General features: G+C 45.8%; 1 protein-coding gene across 3 annotated transcripts in view; it reads left to right on the forward strand.

The window, feature by feature from the left end:
- Positions 1-22,187, forward strand: part of tnika (TRAF2 and NCK interacting kinase a) — a 66,459-nt gene that overhangs the window by 12,870 nt on the left and 31,402 nt on the right. For all 3 annotated transcript variants that reach the window (XM_072691227.1, XM_072691228.1, XM_072691229.1), the window contains exon 3: positions 21,993-22,049. In XM_072691227.1, the coding sequence (XP_072547328.1) occupies positions 21,993-22,049 (57 nt within the window). The remainder of the gene's footprint in view (positions 1-21,992; positions 22,050-22,187) is intronic.

Below are 22,187 nucleotides of genomic sequence, written 5' to 3' on the forward strand. Positions count from 1 at the left end.
GTGTGTGTGTGTGTGTGTGTGTGTGTGTGTGTGTAGTGTAAGGTAATGTGTAAATATTCAGTTTTGCTGTTTTGTAAATATACATTGTATAGTTGGTGTTGTAGTTATGAGCTGCAGTCCTGTAGCAATCCTACACCCTACATAGGACCCAAACACATGTACAAACCCTGTCGGAGCCCATGCACCACCTAGCCCACGTTCCACCCTTGTGAAGCCCATATGAGCATGCTGGCTGGGCAGCCTTCTCTGAACGTACTGGAGTCGCAGGACCGACTAGATCTGTTAAGCACCATGGCAGCGTTAGCAGAACCCCTCACCGCATGAGCAAAAGTATTAGAACCTAAATAACACTTATTATGTGGTTCCATGACCCTTATTTACTGTAACTGCATCAAGCCGGCACTGCACTGCCATCTCCAACCTGCTGCAGCTCTTATTTCTGATCAGGTTCTGCAGATTTGAGGGTTTCTCTACTCTTCAGGAGAGGAAATGCAGCTCAGGTGGATTACCCCCTTGAACCTGAGGCCTAGTTCTCAGTTTACCTGTAAGACCTAGTTTAAAACAAGAGAAAAGGTTCTGTGTAGAGCTGAAAAGGGGTTCTCTTTGACTCATAACAACAGTGGAACCCTTTTGGGTGCTTTATGGAACCACTCAGCATGTGTTCCTTATATATAAAGAACCGTTCATCCAAGCTACAAACTATTTCTATTTACAAATGGTTCTTGGAGTTGTCAGAACCCAAAAGAACCCTAAAGAACCCTCAATAAGAATGTAGTAACTACTCGCCAGGGGAGTTGAAGTACACAGTGTTTGAGGGTTTAAGGGTTAATGTGTAGTAGATCACCGTGATCACAGCAGATCACACTGAGTTGAGGTTCCTCAGGTTTAAGGGTGTGAGAGTGATTCTGTGGGGATGGAGCAGATCCGGAATAGAAAGAGGATGTTGGCCCTGAAACTGCTCTGAAGCAGCTGATCTCCGAGCAGACGCAGCTCTCTTTTAAGTTATTTTCGATGACATTGACCTATTTCTGGTGCTGCTATAAAAATCCCTCCCTGTGCATCTGAGGGAGAGGGAGAGGGAGAGGGAGAGGGAGAGAGAGAGAGAGGGAGGGAGAGAGAGAGGGAGAGAGAGAGGGAGGGAGAGAGAGAGAGGGAGGGAGGGAGGGAGGGAGGGAGAGAGGGAGGGAGGGAGGGAGGGAGGGAGAGAGAGAGGGAGGGAGGGAGGGAGACAGAGAGAGACAGAGAGACAGAGAGACAGAGAGACAGAGACAGAGACAGAGACAGAGACAGAGACAGAGACAGAGACAGAGAGAGAGAGAGAGAGAGAGAGAGGGAGGGAGGGACTTGATCTGACAGACAGTGGAGTCTGGGCCGGAGCAGCTCTGCTGGAGGTCAGCATCATCCACAGCTGCATGATATTTTGGTTGCCTATTTATAATTGACTGTTCATGAAATTCTGACTAGTCCCGTCTCCCTTAGTTACTGTTGCTATGCTTGGTACATGTACCTGGTAGCATCCATAGGACTAACAGACTGCTCAGGAGCACAAAGGGAACTGTTGAAGCCTGCAGGAGGAGCAGCTCTGAAAGTGTTCAATTATTCAGCAGGAAACAGCAGGATTACATCTGAGAATAAACTGAATATGAATAGAAATAGAAATACGTTCTAGAAATTACCAAGGGGGAAACTTTGGGTCTGAAAAGACCTATTCACAATAAACTATATGAATATCACCCCAGCTTTTATATGCGTATTAAAAATAAACTCATATGACAGTTCAGCATTTTATTTTCTGGAGCTTGTGTCTTTTTCTTACCCACTAAAATTATATTAATATTAATTATATTAATTAAAGGTTTATTCATCAGTCATTAAAAATGTTTATTAATCCGTTATTAAAAAGGTGTATTAATCTGTTATTAAAAGGTTTATTAGTCCTTTATTTAAAAAAATTATTAATCCGTTAATAAAAAGGTTTATTAATCCTTTATTAAAAAATGTTATTAATCCGTTAATAAAAAGGTTTATTAATCCATTATTAAAAAGGTGTATTAATCTGTTATTAAAAATGTTTATTAATCTGTTATTAAAAATATTTATTAATCTGTTAATAAAAAGGTTTATTAATCCGTTATTAAAAGGTTTATTAATCCTTTATTACATTTTTTTATTAATCTGTTAATGTTTATTAATCCGTTATTAAAAAGGTTTATTAATCTGTTATTAAAAGGTTTATTAATCTGTTATTAATCCTAATGCAGAAACTATTGTGAATTATTTGGTACCAGTTTAAATGAGCACATCTTGTGGAGTCCCACAGGGCTCTATTTTAGGGCCAGTGAAACTTCTGTTCATTATGACAGTAAAGTACAGCAGAGTACAGAACTGAAGCGCTGGCTTCCACAGCTTCCAGAGTCGTTATATATGTTATATGATTGGTGTGGGAGAGCTTGACTGGCCACACAGAGCTCTGATCTTAACCCCTATCCAACACCTTTGGGATGACCCAGAACAGAGACTTTGGCCAGGCCCTCTCGTCCAACATTAATGCTCTTTTGGATGAATGGCCTAAACGTCTCAGACACATTCAGACATCTTGTAGAAGGCCTTTGCCGAAGAGGGGAAAAGTTCCAGTAGGTGGAATGTGGAGGTGTCCAAATACTTAATAATAGCGTTCTGCTCCTTCCAGTGTTTACCTTCACCTTTATTTGCAGTCCAGTTAATATTGATGACCTACACTGATGCCACTTTTCCGGTACCATACCTCAGATCCTCGTGAATCTGCTGATACTGAGAGTACCGATACCAGCTCTGTCCAGCCTAATGACCTCTCTCTAAACAGCGTCTCGGTCTCTCCCTCTGTCTCTCGGCTGGTTGAACAGGTCTGCTGCAGTCTGAGAGCGATGCTAGACGTCAGTGACGACGTCTTCAGTGTCGTGTCCTTCACTTCTTTAGATTCACACTGGAGATACTCGGCTAATGTAGCCAACAAGCAACGCAAGCTTAGCCGGTTGGCGCTGGAGCTATGAGGGTAATGTAGATAACGAGCAACGGAGGTTGGGTCTGGAGATATTGGTGTACAGGGAAGTGGTGTGAAGACCTATAGCAAGAGCCTGTGGACTCAGCGTCGCTACTGCAGCGATGGCCTCCATACCTAAATATGTGCTCTGAGGGCTAGGCTGAGGGCTAGGCTGAGGGCTAGGCTGAGGGCTAGGCTACAGGAAACAGAATAGAGGTCATTCTATACCACAGAACCTTTTCCACAGTGAAGAGCAGATAGCTCTGCCCCCTGTAGAAATGCCACTGACCGTGACAGGACTTGGCTGCCCGTTTTTTCTCGTTGGCTCTTTAAATGTGCTGTTAGCTGCGAGTCTTTTCACTGGAAGGACCAAAAAGGACAGCGCCTCCATGCAGTATCACAGGCACGCTGTCAGACCCGTACGAATCTGATTTTAGTAATCGCTGCTGGGTTTACAGTTCATGTTTATGATTTGAGTTCATTTCCTTCTTCCTGGTCACACAACAGCGTTCCAGCCCAGCTCTGAGTGTATCAGCATGTAAACATGTGCCATTAATCCCAGCGCTCTCCGGTGAGTCATGCAGCACGGTGCTCAGCAGCAGCACCTTCACTCTTCTGCCCTTCACCGCCACGAAATTCCACTGTGAGTCAAAGGCCCTGGTGTGAAACCACAGCTCAGAGTCTGCAGAACTTCACAGCTCCATTACAAGGTTCTCCGCAGGTACTGCAGCCATCTACAGAGGAGGAGGAGGAGTAGCCACTGCAGGAGCTCACTGTTACCTCCTGTAATCTCGGCCTGCCGTCCAGCTGTGATTTAGCCACAGGCCGCTGTACACACCCACAGTGTCCGCTCAGATCCACACACACACACACACACACACACACACACTTCCCCTTCATTCCCTTCAGCTGGAAATATGCAGAGGATCTGCAGAACTGGACGCTGGAGTTGCATGATTTCATAGCGGAGGCAGGAGGACAAGGTCAGCTGGTGGAGGAGCAGCAGTAGGTTAAAGGAGTCGCCTAAGCAGTCATCATGTGTGTGTGCTCTCCTATTGGTGGATTTAGAGCTGTGGTGGTCTCCTATTGGTGGATTTAGAGCTGTGGTGGTCTCCTATTGGTGGATTTAGAACTGTGGTGGTCTCCTGTTGGTGGATTTAGAACTGTGGTGGTCTCCTGTTGGTGGATTTAGAACTGTGGTGGTCTTCTGTTGGTGGATTTAGAGCTGTGGTGGTCTCCTGTTGGTGGAATTGGAGCTGTGGTGGTCTTCTGTTGGTGGATTTAGAGCTGTGGTGGTCTCCTGTTGGTGGATTTAGAGCTGTGGTGTTCTCCTGTTGGTGGATTTAGAGCTGTGGTGGTCTCCTGTTGGTGGATTTAGAGCTGTGGTGGTCTCCTGTTGGTGGAATTGGAGCTGTGGTGGTCTTCTGTTGGTGGATTTAGAGCTGTGGTGTTCTCCTGTTGGTGGATTTAGAGCTGTGGTGGTCTCCTGTTGGTGGATTTAGAACTGTGGTGGTCTCCTGTTGCTGGATTTAGAGCTGTGGTGGTCTCATGTTGCTGGATTTAGAGCTGTGGTGGTCTCCTGTTGGTGGAATTGGAGCTGTGGTGGTCTTCTATTGGTGGATTTAGAGCTGTGGTGGTCTCCTGTTGGTGGATTTAGAACTGTGGTGGTCTCCTGTTGGTGGATTTAGAGCTGTGGTGGATTGGTGGATTTTTAGGGTTAGGATTAGTGATGGTTCTGCAGAAACCCAGCAGTACTAAGCTGAGGAACAGTGTTAAACACACAAAGGATCTGATATAATCACACGTGAATGGTTCTTACTGCGCTCTTGATTTAGCCGATTCTGCTGATTTAGATCTTGTGTTTTTTGATTCCGGGTTCTTCAGAGTCAGACCGGCTGATTGTTATTAGTCAGGGTTGGTGATGAAAGCTGGAAGCCGTGTGAGAACACTCAGCAGTTCATTAACCTCACAAACCTGCACACACTCGGCCGGGAGGGATCAGTCATGGAGAGATTAGCTCCTCCCCTCCTCTCACGCTCCCACCATTCATCCCACCACTTCTCTGGAACTGACTGTGTACAGAGTGCGTGTCTGGATCTGTTGCTGCCTAAAACAGGCCCTCAGGTTTATTCCTTCCAGAGGAGCCTGCAGCTGGGCAGGTGTGGCGGTTGGGGGTAAATTCAGATGTAATCTGTAGTTGTGTGTGTATTCGTCACGGCTTGACTTCCAGCGTATTTACACTCGACACTGTGAATGAATGGAGCGGATTTATCAGGTCCTGTCAGAGTTACTGCTGTTAGTCTTGGCCAGGAGTGGAGTTGTTTGTTCAGTACGGTGCAAAAGTATTCCACTTAAAGTCAACAGATATGTCTGGATAACAAATGATACTTCAATATTGAGTCATTAAGCTTAAAGCATAAAGCTACACTAAATAGACAAAAGTATTGGGACACCTGCTCATTCACTGCTTCTTCTGAAATCAGGGGTATTAAAAGAGTTGATCCTGCTTTTGTTGGAGTCTCTACTGTCCAGACAAGAAGACTTTCTACTAGATTCTGGAGAAGCATTGCTATGAGGATTTGATTGCATTCAGCCACAATAGTGTTAGTGAGGTCAGGATGTTGGATGATGATCAGCGCCCCACCTCCTCATCCCCAACTCATCCCAAAAGTACTGGATGGAGCTCCTCCACCATCATTCCAGAGAACACAGTTCTTCCACTGCTCCACAGCTCCTCAATGCTGGGGGGCTTTATACCCCTCTAGCCCACGCCTGACATTAGGCAGCATGGAGCTCCAGAGAGTCCTGTTTGATTGGCAGTTCTTCTCTACAAGGACTAGACAAGCTGTGTGTGTCCCTCTTATACTTTTGAGGAGTTGGGGATGATAAGATGGGATGGTGATCATCATCATCCAACAACCTGACCTCACTAACACTCTTGTGGCTGAATGCAATCAAATCCTCATTGCAATTCTCCTCCAAAATCATCTTCTTTACTAGATCCAAGTTCTACGTAGACTGAAATGGATCAGCAGTGGAATGCTGTTGGTGCTATAAATATTCTAGTAATCACCAGAGGTTTTCCCCACTTTCACCAGAATCATCAGGCTCCAGATGTTCTCGGAGTTCTATAAAGAACCATAAACTTTACTAAAGAACCCTCTGTCAGTAAGCAGTGCTGATCTCCTCCACCTAGTCTGGTCTTTCTCTCCGGGTCCTGCTGAGTGTGTGCTGTGTTTAGATTATCTCCAAGGATGAGAATTCCTTCTTGCTTTATTTCACCCAAACAAGCTCCAGCTTTCTGCCACCCGCCGGAGAACCCCCCACCCCCGGGCCCCTGACGTCTGTCCTTATCTACTGTTTTCTCTTCCTTTGTTTTCTTCATGGTTCCTCTCCTGGGAGAGAGCCTCTCTCCGTCCGGCACGTCACCCCACCGGTTATATATATATATATATATATATATATAAACGTAAAAGTTAGATAGGTGGTGCTGTTCTGTGTGAATAATTTAAAGCTCTTCCTCAAAGCTTATGAATTGTTAATGATTCTGATTCTGGAGTTCTGCTCCAACACGCTCAGTTTCTGGTGCTCAGGTCGTCCGTATGGTTCCTCCATCTGTTCCTCAGACTCAGTGGAGAAGGTCTGGAGAAGGTTGGGGTTTGACAAGAGTTTGGTCTAATTGTGTGATTCAGTCTTTCGTACATTTCCCTACATCTGATCTTCTAGCAACACCCTAGCAACCATTAAACAATACTACAGCAACCACCTTGCAACAGTATAGTGCTCAAGCAACACCATAGCAACCCTTTAGCAGCACCATTGCCAAACACATGCCAACACCGTAGCAATCACCTAGCAACCATTTTGCAAAACTGTTGGAACCATGAACCTCCTTTAGACACTATGGCACCCATCTAGCAACCATTTAGCCACACTGTAGAATAGGATACTGTAGCAACTGCCTAGCAACCAGTAAGCAACACCACAGAAATTACCTTGGAACACCATAGCAGCCAACTTCAACACAATGGCAACCAGATAGTAGCACCATAGCAACTGCCTAGCAACCATTTAGCAAAACCATAGAAATCAGCTGGGATGCCATAGCAACTGCCTTGCAACCAACCCAAGCAACCAGTAAGCAACACCATAGAAACCACTTTGGAACACCATAGTACCCCTATAGCAACCACTTAGCAACATCATAACAATCACCTAACAACCACCTAGCAAAGCCATGCTGCATGGCAACACCATAGCAACCGCTTGAAGTTCTCTATGAAAGTCATGAAGGGGATTATGTTCCAAACCCCCTACATTTAGTCCAGCGTACGCTTCCCCCTGAGCGTCTGAGGATGGTCGGAATTTCAAGGCCGTTAAGGAATAGAAACACAAGATTGTCATTAGTGATCCGTCTCCACGGTGATTCGGTGCGCGTGTGTGTGTGTTCTTGGCTCTGGCTCTGAGCTGAGTGTGTGTCTATGTAAGGCAGTGGAGCTGTGCTGAGTTTACAGTAGAGCTTCTGTTGTACAGTCAAAGCACAGAGCCGTTTAACTGCAGACTGAAACCCCGCCCACTTCCCCTGCAGCCGTTAGCCGTTAGCTGTTAGCGCTCCAGAACATTCCTGCTGTTTCTGAGTCTGGATTAGAGGAGGTGGTGTTAATGTCTGAAATCTGTAAATACAGTCTGCTGGGTTTTACTGCAGCTGTGTGTGTGTGTGTGTGTGTGTGTGTGTGTGTGTGTGTGTGTGTGTGTGTGTGTGTGTGTGTGTGTGTGTAAACAAACTAAATGTGAATACATGTGGTGAGGCATGACCGGTCAAGAATTCCTGATCTTATTACTCTGAGGATTTGCACTCTCTCTCTCTCTCTCTCTCTCTCACATTTTCTCTCTCTCTCTCAGACAGACAGACAGACAGGCAGACAGACAGAGTAACAGGGCTGTAATCATTGTTGCATGATATTTAATTATGTTTATTTTTTATTTCTATTCCTACTCTTCCCACAGTTTTTAAAATATGGACATCGGCCCAACTCCAGAGAGTTTGGTCTGATTGTTGATTGGATGAATGGTTTCCGCATTGCAACAGTTTTACAGATACAGAATGAAGAGAATGTAAAAGTTTGTGCCTCTTTATTGTGCCATGATTATTCAAATGCACTAGTAACACCCAACTAACCATATGTGGTATCAGAGCAACCACTTGGCCACACTATAGCAACCACCTAGCAATCACCAACCACCTTGCAGGAACAGCCTAGCAACTGCTTAAGCTGTGCCACTGTTCTGCAATTCCCTCCTGAAACATAAGCATGCAAATATACCTGTACACACCTGTACATACACCTGTGAATTTACCTGTACACACCTGTACATACACCTGTGAATTTACCTGTACACACCTGTACATACACCTACAAATATACCTGTACACACCTGTACATACACCTGTGAATTTACCTGTACACACCTGTACATACACCTACAAATATACCTGTACACACCTGTACATACACCTGTGAATTTACCTGTACACACCTGTACATACACCTGTGAATTTACCTGTACACACCTGTACATACACCTACAAATATACCTGTACACACCTGTACATACACCTGTGAATTTACCTGTACACACCTGTACATACACCTACAAATATACCTGTACACACCTGTACATACACCTACAAATATACCTGTACACACCTGTACATACACCTGTGAATTTACCTGTACATATACCTTAATGGAAACTGTGTGTATGGTTGATGTTGTGAGTATAAACCAGTCACATCCTCTACAGACACACACGTTCAGCACACAGCTGCTGTTTATTTACATAATTTAATATGTAATTCATATAGAATTAAACATGCTGATGCTGCACATATTAATGTTGTTTTAGCAAATAAACAGAAAAATGCTTTAAATGTTCAGAGAAATCTGATGAAGGTCAGTAGTCTGTGTTTGTGGGAGTGTCTGAAGGGTGTGGCCTGAGGGCAGTTATATTCCAGACCTTACCATCACGCTACAATCCTCACATTCCTCACATTGCTGCTGTAATGAAATTGCACTAAGTGAAATTGCACTACCTGTCACTCGCTCACATGGCCCCAAGGTCACTGTGCATAATGCCAGGCTTGGGCTAGAGAGATATAAAGCCCCCCAGCATTGAGCTGTGGAGTATTATCAGACCTCAGTGACCTCACTGTTACTCTTACTGAGTGACCGATGCTCTCACTTCAGAGACCTCGCTGATTCTCTCACTCTCAGAGGGCAATCAAATGTTCCTCACAGTTCCAAGTGTAAAGCCTTCCCAGAAGACTAGAGGCTGTTACTGCAGGAAAGGCTTCATTAATACCCTTGGTTGCAGAAGAAATGCTGGATAAGGTGTCTGAATACTTTTGGACAGCCTCTCAGTGTTTTCTGACACTCTGACAAAAGCCTGGGGAGCGTTTGAGGTCAGTGTCTGGTCTGATTGGCGGTTTTGTGTTGAGTGGCAGACTGTGGGCGGAGCCTAGGCCATTCTCTCTCTATGTAATGACTTTACACACCTCACTGCCTCCCTCCATTAAAGCTGAGGACTCTCCTCCACCGCTCAGCTCCTCCATCCATCTACTTTATCCCCTCTCCACCTCTCCCTCTCACCTCCCTGCAGACAGACTGCCAGCACACAGCTCAGCAGAGCTCTTAGCGGAACAGCTGCTGGAGGAACGATGATGTTGTTGTTGTTGTTGTTGTTGTTGTTTATCTGTTGTGGTTTTTGCTCATTTAATTTTAACACGCACAATACTGACCTTAACATGACTGACTATACTATATACTATTCTACTGTAGTCTCGCCTCGTCTCGTCTCGTCTCGCCTCGTCTCGCCTCGTCTCGTTCATGCATCTTGTTTTTTTGTGTTATCATGTCTCATCTTGTAATGTTGTTGCGTCTCATTTTCTCTCTTATCTTGTCTTGTCTCATGTCATCTTGTCATTTAGACTTGTCTAGTCTTGTCTAGACTCGTCTCATCTTGTTTCATCTAGACATGTCTCGTCTTGTCTCGTCTGGTTTCATCTAGACTTGTCTTGTCTCGTCTCATCTCACTTGTTGTCTTGTCTCATGTCATGTCATCTCGGCTTGTCTCTTCTCGTCCTGTGTCACTTGGTCTAGTCTTCTCTAGACTTGTCTCGTTTTGTGTCATGTTATCTTGTCTCGTCTCATGTCATCTCAGTTTGTCTTGTCTTGTGTTGTCTCGTCTCGTCTCGTCTCGTCTCGTCTCATGATGTCGTGTTTTCATTGTACTTTTTCTTTCCTCTCTCTGTCTCCTCTCTGAACGTTTCTCTCGAGTCTCAAGAGTCTCTCTGGGGATGTGGACTGACCCATATCTGCAGTCCTTAGTGTACACACAGACAGACACACACACACACACCACACACCACACACACACTGCATTCATTCCAGTACACACACAAATGCCAACTGACCTACATGGAGAAGAAAACCGTGTGTGTGTGTGTGTGTGTGTGTTTCTAAACCGTTCATTAACAATCTAAACCCTCTCAGACTCTTCTCAGAACTCTGGTAGAACAGTGTCTCGGGCATCAGGCAGCGTCTTCATCACCATTAGGTGGAAGTTAGGCGTCTGCTTGCGTTCACCCCCGCTGTGAAGAAGGATTCTTTATAGAGAAGTGTGGCCATCGGAGGCTAAAGTGGGTATATTACCCTGCAGTTCAGAGCTGGTGTGTGTGTGTGTGTGTGTGAGGTTGAGCTGCAGTCATGTTCCAAGTTGGGCTGTTTGTACAGTGTGAGCAGTGTGTTTTATTGATGAGCTCACTGGCAAAATCTGACCATAATAGCTTGGTCAGTTGCTTTTGGTTTCAGTAACACATTGTCCAGGCTGATGGGAGAAGGGCGTCTCCGTCATTCCCACTCCGGGCCGGAGCGCTGCTGCTACTGCACTATGGAGGTTTGGTGGTGGAGCTGCAGGAGGAGAACCTCTCTCCAGAACTGCTGTGTAACGCTGCAGAACCCATAGAGTCATATTAGTGTAAAATCCTGTAGTGTTACTCTACCGCCTCAGCCCACATGCTGCTCCACTGATTGCCAGCTGATTATGCATGATTTGTATTAACTGCAGTGGAGTAAATGTAAATTACACTCCATACCAGTAGGGGGAGCAAAAATAGTATTTCTGACATGCTGCTGCTTTAACTGCCAGAGACTGTGGCTGCGTCCCAGTTGCACACTAATGCTATAGAGTTTGGGTTTGGGTTTGAGTGCGGGTTTGGCAGGTTAGTAGTAGAAGTAGTTCTGTACTAACAGGAAGTGATGAAGCATTACCATGCCCACATATGTCACTGCAAGTTCTCCTGCTGCCATCTCTGCTGCACTGGCATCATTATCTGCTATTGTTTTCTAATCATTTGTTTGAATATGAGCTGCTCCTCCCTTTCCGTTTTGCACTGCATTGTGGGAAAACAATGTCCATCGAAACCACACAAAAAAACTCCAATATTTTCGACTATACTCAACGTTGACATTTTTTTAAATTGGTATGCTTAATACTCAACAGCCAGTCAGTATGCCTCATTAGTATGCAGTTGTGATGCACAGTGTATGTAATGAAGCGCTATAGTAGAATGATGTAGTGACTGTAGATGGCAGTACACTCTAGTCCTGATCTCAGAGCCACGTCTGGGCTATTCAGCAGTAGTACAGTGTATTTCTCCAGCAGCTGTTTCGTGGTTGGTGTCTGTGTGTTAACCCTGCAGTGAGCTGGGATGGGTCTCTATGCCTGTGTTCTCCTCAGTTTGGCTTTTAAAGGTGTTTCCCTGATAGAAATCAGCTTTGAGGTTCGGGGCTGTAAGATGTCTGTGAGGTTTTAGTGGATTAATTAGCGTCTCTCAAAGACTTCATGCCTGACTTTGAGAAAAGTGAGAAGTCCTTTCCCTCGCTGTTGTTCTGCTGATACAGTGAGCTGGAGATGTGCTCTGGAGCTCAGGAGACACAAACACCAGCAGTCTGATAAGAAGTGTGACGGTTCTGCTAACGGAGCGGAACGCTCGGCTCGGCTGAGCCTGTATCTACAATCCGGGAGCGGAGTACAAACTAACACAGTGTAAAGAAACAAGGACTCTTAGTGTTCTGGTAGAACCTGCTTTTGGTTATCTTCTTCTGTTCCCATAGCAACACCGTCCATCAATTTTCCCACCAAACAGACAGGTATATCTCCTGATTCCCCCTGTACCATAACACTGTATGGTGTGTTCATGGTGAGTGTGTGTGATGACTGATATGTGTGTGTAGAAGTCCCAGAATTCACTCCTGTATTATCTCAATCTCCTCTTGGTGGCGTAATAGAGCACCGTTTACAAGCAGATCAGCTTCAGCTCACAGTGAGAGCTAGCCAGGCTGAAGCACAGCTTCCAAACATGGTGGAGGTAGTTGGTAGTTGGAGGTAGATGTGATGGTGTGTCAGGAGTGTACTGTAGATGTGATGGTGTGTCAGGAGTGTACTGTAGATGTGATGGTGTGTCAGGAGTGTACTGTAGATGTGATGGTGGGTCAGGAGTGTACTGTAGATGTGATGGTGGGTCAGTCAGGAGTGTACTGTAGATGTGATGGTGGGTCAGTCAGGAGTGTACTGTAGATGTGATGGTGGGTCAGTCAGGAGTGTACTGTAGATGTGATGGTGGTTCAGCTTCAAACACTGTAGAACTAAACTGAATTAATAGAGTTTAAATGAATTTACTGTGCCACTCCCCATGTTACCATGCCTGTAGGGTAAATGTGGTAAGGTAATTAAATGGGTCGGTTTAAACAATGAAGGTGGTTCCAGCTTCTCCCTGTCTGATTCCTCACGCTCCCAGGCCTGAGGGTTGCTAGGCTGCGTTAGAGGAGTGCTGTGCATTTCCCCGTCCCGTCCCGTTGTGGAGTGTTTTAGCTGCATTGGTATGCAGAGGAGATGCAGTGTGTGTTTCTAAACCCAGCTCTGCACAGAGGAGCTGTGAGCTGCAGCTGATTTACCGAAGCTTCATGCACTCAGACTGTGGAGTGGAGCTGGAACGTGAACAATGCTGCAGAGAAAAGACTCTTCATTTACAGCCGCTTTCATTTAGCAGCTTTACAGACTCCTCCTTTTTCTCACATACAGTCACAACACACAACATAGGATAGAATGTATCAAATAAAAAAATAAAAATAATAATTTTTAAAAAAGTATTGGGGCACTCCTTTTAATCGCTGAATTCAGGGGTCTGATTCAGTCTCATTCAGCCACAGGTGTATAAACTCCAGCCTCTAACCCTGCTAGCCCTGCTATTCTTCCAATAACTGCAGAGCTCCAGACCTGCTGCTGCTGCTGGTAGAGCTGCTGTTAAAGGAGGACCAGCTCCAGAGTAATACAGCCTGTGGGTTTAGAATGGAGAGTCAGAAAAGACACCTCCTGTAGGTGGAATAGTGTGGAGGTGTCCCAATACTTAGTAGTAGTAGTAGTAGTAGTTTTGTGAGAGTGTAAAGTGCAGGGGGTAAGATGCTGTGTAGTAGGAGAAGGAGAGTAGGGAACTCAGGAGTTCTGTGTAGGGCTAAGCTAGTGGCAGGTGCCCTGCAGAACAGTGTAAATCAGAAGCCCTGTGCTAACACTCCTCCAGGGCTGATTGACTGCATTTCAGAGGGGTGAGAGGGGTAACTGGGGGGTGTGACTTCACGCTGAACTGTCGCTTTAATGACCGAACAGTGATTTAACAGCTGTCAGTGATGATCGCCGTGAGCGGGGAAGGTGTCGTGACTCCTGGCTGTGGGAGCAGGACAGGCAGGTTTTTTGTTTTTGGAATATCCAGGTAACCCTGAGGGTGGAGCTGCTCACCACCAGTTCCAGTTCATTGCGCAGTTCTGTCTGTTTACCTGTCTATTTATCTGCCTGTCTGTCTACATGTCAAGTCAAGTCAAGTCAAATTTATTTGTGTAGCTTTTTACAACTGTTGTCGTCACAAAGCAGCTTTACATAATTAGTACTTAATAAAGGACAGAGACAGAGAAGAAAGAAGAAATAACATGAAGGATCAAAGACCCCCGTGAGCAGCCAACAGCGACAGTGGCAAGGAAAAACTCCCTCAGAGCTGGAGGAAGAAACCTTGGGAGGAACCAAGACTCACAAGGGGGACCCATCCTCCTCTGGCCAGACTGTTTTAAACATTAATGATAAAAATGACCAAAGCAGATACAACAGAAAGTTGATGGTGGTGATATTAATAGTGTCAGACAGGCACGAGTCCATCTAGGTTTCAGCACGGCCACCAAACAGGCAGCAGCAGCTGGCGGGTGAGCCATGGGTGGTGGCGGGTTGCGGGGGACTGGTAGGTGGCAGCTGGTTAGATGCAAGTAGAGGGGACCTCAGCGGGCAATCTTCCAGCAGGTCGGGCTGGGTGGTCATTTACTCGGGGAAGGTAAAGAGAGAGAAGTTAGTTCTAAGAGGAATTTTATGGAGTGCAGAGAATGTTGAGAATCAGCATCTGGGTATGTCTGACGACTCCGGCAGGTCTGATTATCACAGCATAATTAAAAGGAGAGAGCCAGAAGGTAACACGGACACGGGCGTACCCTGAGAACACCAGCATCTATCTGCTCCACCGTCAACAAACCTGAGTGATGGCGTGTAAGCAGCGAGACGACAGCTCCAGCATCTCAGTGTACTACAATTCCCTGGGTCCGCGAACCCCTGGACCTGCAGCCCTTATCTAAGAAACATTAATTACCAAAAGCTAAACTAAACAAGTTTTCAGCTTAGATTTAAAGAGTCCCGAACATTATCTGGAAGGTTATTCCAGAGCTGGGGGGCTTTATAAGAAAAGGCTCTTCCCCCTGCTGAGGTTTTCTGAATTTTGGGCACGAGTAAGAGGCCAGCACCCTGAGATCTAAGTAGTCTTGATGGTTCGTAATATACTATAAGATCCTGCAGGTACTCAGGAGCGAGGCCATGTAGGGCTTTATATGTTAATAAAAGAATTTTGTATTCTATACGGAATTTAACTGGGAGCCAATGAAGTGCTGATAGAACTGGACTGATATGGTCAGATGTTCTAGTTTTAGTAAGGACCCTGGCTGCAGCATTTTGCACCAGCTGAAGTTTATTGAGGTTCCTGCTGGAACAACCTGACAGTAGTGCATTACAGTAATCTAGCCTTGAGGTAATAAAAGCATGTACTAGCTTTTCTGCATCCTGTAGTGATAAGGAGTTTCTTAGTTTGGAGATGTTCCTAAGCTGCATAAAGGCTGTTCTACTAATATTAGCTATATGTTGCTCAAATGATAAATCTGAGTCGAATGTGAAGCCAAGATTTTTAGCTGCTAAACCAGGAATGATGGAAGCATCAGTCTAACATTAAGTCTGATAGTTTATTTCTAGAGTCTTTTGGACCTAAAAGGAGAACTTCGGTTTTGTCACTGTTGAGGAGAAGGAAGTTATGTGACATCCAGAGTTTTATATCCTTTACACAGTCCTCCATTTTCTGTAGTCTAAATTTATCGTCAGGTTTGGCTGATATATAGAGCTGTGTGTCATCTGCAGAACAGTGGAAATTAACACCATGTCTGCTTATAACTGAGCCCAGTGGTAACATGTATAATGTAAATAATAGTGGTCCTAAAATTGAGCCTTGCGGAACTCCATATCTTACTTCTGTGTAGTTTGAAGATAAATCTTTTATTTTTACGAATTGGAAGCGTCCCGTTAGATATGATTGGAACCATGATAGGGCTGTCCCTGTGATTCCAACCATTTTCTCTAATCTTTCTAGTAATATAGTATGATCTATTGTATCAAAGGCTGCACTAAGGTCTAGTAGGACTAATAAAGATACGTAGCCTTGATCAGAGGCAAGAAGGAGATCATTCGTAATCTTCACTAGGGCTGTCTCTGTGCTGTGATTGGGTCTGAAGGGCTGTCTCTGTGCTGTGATTGGGTCTGAAGGGCTGTCTCTGTGCTGTGATTGGGTCTGAAGGACTGTCTCTGTGCTGTGATTGGGTCTGAAGGACTGTCTCTGGGCTGTGATTGGGTCTGAAGGGCTGTCTCTGTGCTGTGATTGGGTCTGAAGGACTGTCTCTGTGCTGTGATTGGGTCTGAAGGACTGTCTCTGGGCTGTGATTGGGTCTGAAGGGCTGTCTCTGTGCTGTGATTGGGTCTGAAGGGCTGTCTCTGCTGTGATTGGGTCTGAAGGACTGTCTCTGTGCTGTGATTGGGTCTGAAGGACTGTCTCTGTGCTGTGATTGGGTCTGAAGGACTGTCTCTGGGCTGTGATTGGGTCTGAAGGGCTGTCTCTGTGCTGTGATTGGGTCTGAAGGACTGTCTCTGTGCTGTGATTGGGTCTGAAGGGCTGTCTCTGTGCTGTGATTGGGTCTGAAGGGCTGTCTCTGTGCTGTGATTGGGTCTGAAGGGCTGTCTCTGAGCTGTAATTGGGTCTGAAGGGCTGTCTCTGAGCTGTAATTGGGTCTGAAGGGCTGTCTCTGTGCTGTGATTGGGTCTGAAGGGCTGTCTCTGTGCTGTGATTGGGTCTGAAGGACTGTCTCTGTGCTGTGATTGGGTCTGAAGGACTGTCTCTGTGCTGTGATTGGGTCTGAAGGACTGTCTCTGTGCTGTGATTGGGTCTGAAGGGCTGTCTCTGTGCTGTGATTGGGTCTGAAGGACTGTCTCTGTGCTGTGATTGGGTCTGAAGGGCTGTCTCTGTGCTGTGATTGGGTCTGAAGGACTGTCTCTGTGCTGTGATTGGGTCTGAAGGGCTGTCTCTGTGCTGTGATTGGGTCTGAAGGACTGTCTCTGTGCTGTGATTGGGTCATTTTTACTCAGGTATAAGCAGAGCTGTTGGGCCACAGCTTTTTCTAATATCTTAGATACGAATGTGAGGTTGGAGACGGGTCTGTAATTAGACGATACACTAGGATCAAGATTTGGTTTCTTGATTAAAGGTTTTATAACTGCTATTTTAAGGGTTTGGGGTACATGCCCAAGGCTAAGGGATGAATTTACAATTGTTAAAAGAGGTCTGATTATAATTGGGAGAATTTCTTTTAGCAATTTAGAGGGAATCGGGTCGAGTGTACATGTTGTACAATTAGCTGAGGATATAATTTTTTCTAGTTCAGGCTGTGGAAGTGGGTAGAAGGCTTCCAGCCTTTGTTCTACAACTAAGTTCTGTTCTAAAGCAACTACATCAGGTGACGGCCATGTTTGATTTAATAAGCAGGGTTGGATTTGTTGTCTAATATTTTCTATTTTATTATTAAAATAGTCCATAAAAACATGACTAGTTAAAGATGTTGGGATCTGGGGTTGAGTATCTGCCTGGCTTTTAGTAAGTTTAGAGATCTCATTAAAAAGAACTCTGGGATTGTTTTTGTTTTTCTCGATCAGCGAGGCCAGATACGCTGAGCGAGCTTTAATGAGTGCCTTTCTATACTGACTAAGGCTGTCCTTCCACGCAGAGTGGAACACCTCTAGTTTGGTCATCCGCCGTTTACGCTCTAGTTTCCGCACTGTTTGTTTTAAGATACGAGTTTGATCACTGTACCACGGTGCGAGCCTTTACTGCCTCATCATTTTATTTTTGAACGGTGCTACTTTGTCTAAGGTTGATCGGAGGGTATTCTCTAGATCGTTTGTTAATTTGACGAGCTCCGTTTGGTCTGACGGAGTGTAAGCTAAGGTCGATAGGGGTGGGAGATTTTTAGTAAACTGTGCAGCTGTCATTGGTGTTATTGTGCGCTTTACATGTCTGTCTGTTTGTCGGTCTGTCTGTCTATATATCCATGTATCTGTCTATGTATATATCTGTCTGTATGTCTATCTGTCTGTCTGTCTATCTGTCTGTCTGTCTATCTGTCTGTCTATCTTTTCTATGTGTCTGTCTGTCTGTCTCTCTGGATGAGTCTGGTTTATTTATGACTTTATTTTTGTGTTGTTTTCATGAGTATGTGTGTGAGAGAGACTGAGAAGTGTGTGTATGTTTTGTGTGTGTGTGTGTGTGTGTGTGTGTGTGTGTGTGTGTGTGTGTGTGTTTGTTTGTTTGTTTCACACCCAGACTGTATCCAGCTGAGTTGTAAATAAACTCTCTCTCTCTGATGGGCGAGAGTCCCCTGCTCTGTGACGTTGCTGTGTTGTCCAGGGCAGCGCTGTTAGACTGTCCTGCTGCTCGGAGGTCCTCTCCCCACCCCCCGTTTAGCTGACCAGCTGAAGGGGGCAGACTGGGCTGCTAGCGCTTTGCTAACGTAGTTTGATAAAAGTCAGACTCTTTCAAATGTGTCCCATCTTTGGTTGCACTCTGGAGCTAGAGGCTAACGGAGCTTGTGTCCACCAGTTAGCGTAGTGCTAACTGCACGCACCACTCTTCATGTCTTGGCTGATCGTCTGCATTTTGGCTTTGCTTATATTGTTATTGTTTATGTCAGCGCCTCCTGCTGGTCACAGGGTGGAGTCTCAGAATTGCGGTGCAGTTTTTCCATCAGCAAAGACACTTCATCACAAATCCATTATCTAGAGGAGGTCAGAAGGTCAGGGTTGTGTGTGATGGAGGGAGCCCAGGGGCTGGAGGAGTGATAATAGAGGCACTATGGTCTTATCTATAACACACACCTGCCACTGCCAGCTGCCGGGCTGCAGGAGGCCGCGGATGCTTTATAGGCTTCAGCAGGACCCTGCGGGCTAGTCCAGTCCAGTCCAGTCCAGTCCAGTCCAGTCCAGTCCAGTCCAGCCCAGCCCAGCCCAGCCCAGCTCAGCCCAGCTCAGCTCAGCCCAGCCCAGTCCAGTCCAGTCCAGTCCAGCCCAGCCCAGCCCAGCCCAGCCCAGCCCAGCCCGGCTCAGCTCAGTGTAGGACTGAGTGATACTGATAAATACCATATCACAATATTTTCACATCAGATATACACTACATGGACAAAAGTATTGGGACACCTGTCATTCATTGTTTCTTCTGAATATGGGGTTTAAGAGTTGAGAGTTGCTCCTGCTTTTCTACTAGATTTTGGAGGAACATTGCTGTGAGGATTTGATTGCATTTAATGACAGTGAGTGTTCGTGAGTTCAGGATGTTAACCGCTGTACACACTGCTGTACACACTGCTGTACACACCGCTGTACACACTGCTGTACACACCGCTGTACACACTGCTGTACACACTGCTGTACACACCGCTGTACACACTGCTGTACACACCGCTGTACACACTGCTGTACACACCGCTGTACGCACTGCTGTACACACTGCTGTACGCACCGCTGTACGCACCGCTGTACGCACCGCTGTACACACCGCTGTACACACCGCTGTACACACTGCTGTACACACCGCTGTACACACCGCTGTACACACCGCTGTACGCACCGCTGTACGCACCGCTGTACACATCGCTGTACACACCGCTGTACACACTGCTGCACTCTGGTTTATGGCAGTTTCATCAAGAAGAGCTATTAATCATCATCTACCTCACTGCCCCCCCCCCCACGCTATGTTTATGGGGGTCTCTGGGGTTGTTTTATTTGCTGTCTCTCGGCCCACTGAGCCTCTTCAGCCCCAATACTGCAGCTCACACTCCTGTGATTTGGCTAGCGGTACAAGCCTAATCCACCACACTCTCACACTCACTCACTCTCTCACACTCACTCACTCTCTCACACTCACTCACTCACACTCACTCAGTCACACTCTAACACACTCACTCACACTCACTCACTCTCTCACACACACACTCTCTAACACACACACTCACTCACTCACTCTCTAACACACACTCACTCACACACTCACTCATTCACTCTCTAACACACACACTCACACACTCACTCTCTAACACACACACACTCACTCACACTCACTCTCTAACACACACACTCACTCACTCACACTCACTCACTCACTCACTCACTCACTCTCTAACACACACACACTCACTCACTCACACTCACTCACTCACTCACTCACTCTCTAACACACACTCACTCACTCACTCACTCACACTCACTCACTCACTCTCTAACACACACTCACTCACTCACTCACTCACTCACACTCACTCACTCACTCACTCTCTAACACACACACACACTCACTCACACTCACTCTCTAACACACACACTCACTCACTCACACTCACTCACTCACTCACTCACTCACTCACTCTCTAACACACACACACTCACTCACTCACACTCACACTCACTCACTCACTCACTCACTCTCTAACACACACTCACTCACTCACTCACACTCACTCACTCACTCTCTAACACACACTCACTCACTCACTCACTCACTCACACTCACTCACTCACTCTCTAACACACACACACACTCACTCTCACTCACTCACTCACTCTCTAACACACACACACTCACTCACTCACTCACACTCACTCACTCACACTCACTCACTCACTCACTCACTCACACTCACTCACTCACTCACTCACACTCACTCACTCACTCACTCACACTCACTCACTCACTCACTCACTCACTCTCTAACACACACACACACTCACTCACTCACTCACTCACACTCACTCACTCACTCACTCACTCACTCACTCACACTCACTCACTCACTCACTCACTCTCTAACACACACACACTCACTCACTCACTCACTCTCTAACACACACACACTCACTCACACTCACTCACTCACTCACTCACTCACTCACACTCACTCACTCACTCACTCACTCACTCTCTAACACACACACACTCACTCACTCACTCACACTCACTCACTCACTCACTCTCTAACACACACACACTCACTCACTCACACTCACTCACTCACTCACTCTCTCACACACACACACACTCACTCACTCACAGTGCAGATCTGGGTCATTGCTAAACCGGATATCCGGTACTGGTCCACTGGTCGGTTGTGTTGAGTATTTTCCAGCATGAATCTTCACTGTAGAGGAATCAGCTTCTTCTTTAAACTCTGACAACACAGTCTAATCCAGTCTAATATGATGACCTTATACACGGGGGTGAATACCATACTGCCGTGGTCTGTTAGCCGGTCCTGGAGATTGGGTTAGCGGGGTTTAGCTCTTATGAAATTCTCCAGTGTTTGAAAAGCTTGTTTTGATCTGTAAATAAAGGCCGGTGTGGTGGGTGGGGGGGAGGGGGGGGGGCGTATCAGGCCGATCCTGCCACTCCGTAAATCTCCATGTGACCAGCAGAAAGGGGGTTAGCAAAGCTAGCAACCAGCTAATGCTAGCACATGGGCTGGATTAAGCAGACTCCCTGAGATTTGCGGGTCGCTGTGCTGTGATCCGGGATTAGAGACGTTTCATCTACAGTAAACACACTGACACCGAGGCTTCGTTCACACCGCGGGTCAGGTCTGCTTCCTCAGGCGTGACGCGAGCATGTGAACCGCAAACAGCACGTTTCTAAAGGTTCTGGTGATGTCATAGATACTGTATTTTTCTTTTATGAACGTAATTAAATGGTTAATATATTTATATATACTGTATTTACAGTCCACAGCAGTTAGGCCCCTCCCACCATTTCATACTATAGGTATTAATATGGCAACAGTGGATGTTACTATTGAATGTATTATTATTATTATTATTATTATTATTTATATTATTATTATTATTTATATTATTATTATTATTATTATTATTATTATTATCATCCACATTGTGGAGGTTCTCCAGCATTTCTCACTGTGGGCTTGTTTGTACTGAACTCATAAACCCCCTGGGCTTCATTGTTTCCTCAGTGATTGAGATTAGACCAGTGATTTCTGCATGTTTGTATTGTCTGCTCTCACCTGCCTTTCCTTGATTGACAGCTTCACAGGAACTGAGTCAGGCTGTTCTGAGAAATCGTGTTGTTGATGTTTTGCTTTGAAGTGTGTAGAGAGCGAATGATTAAACCTCCGGTGGAACTCGGGGAGTCTCGTGGTTTAGCTCTCATTGTTCTTCTGGTTTTCCTCTGCAGGGTCGACATGTTAAGACAGGCCAACTTGCTGCCATCAAGGTGATGGACGTGACCGGGGTGAGTTACTGTTCATCAACTCCTCAACCTCCAGAACCTCCACACACAAGCAGCAGCACCTCCCCTCAGCTGACCCGAACTGTGTGTCCTATCAGGGCCTGTAGTATTTACAGCTGTAGAAACGAACAAGAGTGTCAG

The sequence above is a fragment of the Salminus brasiliensis genome, chromosome 11 (genome assembly GCF_030463535.1).
Source record: "Salminus brasiliensis chromosome 11, fSalBra1.hap2, whole genome shotgun sequence".
NCBI lineage: Eukaryota > Metazoa > Chordata > Actinopteri > Characiformes > Bryconidae > Salminus > Salminus brasiliensis.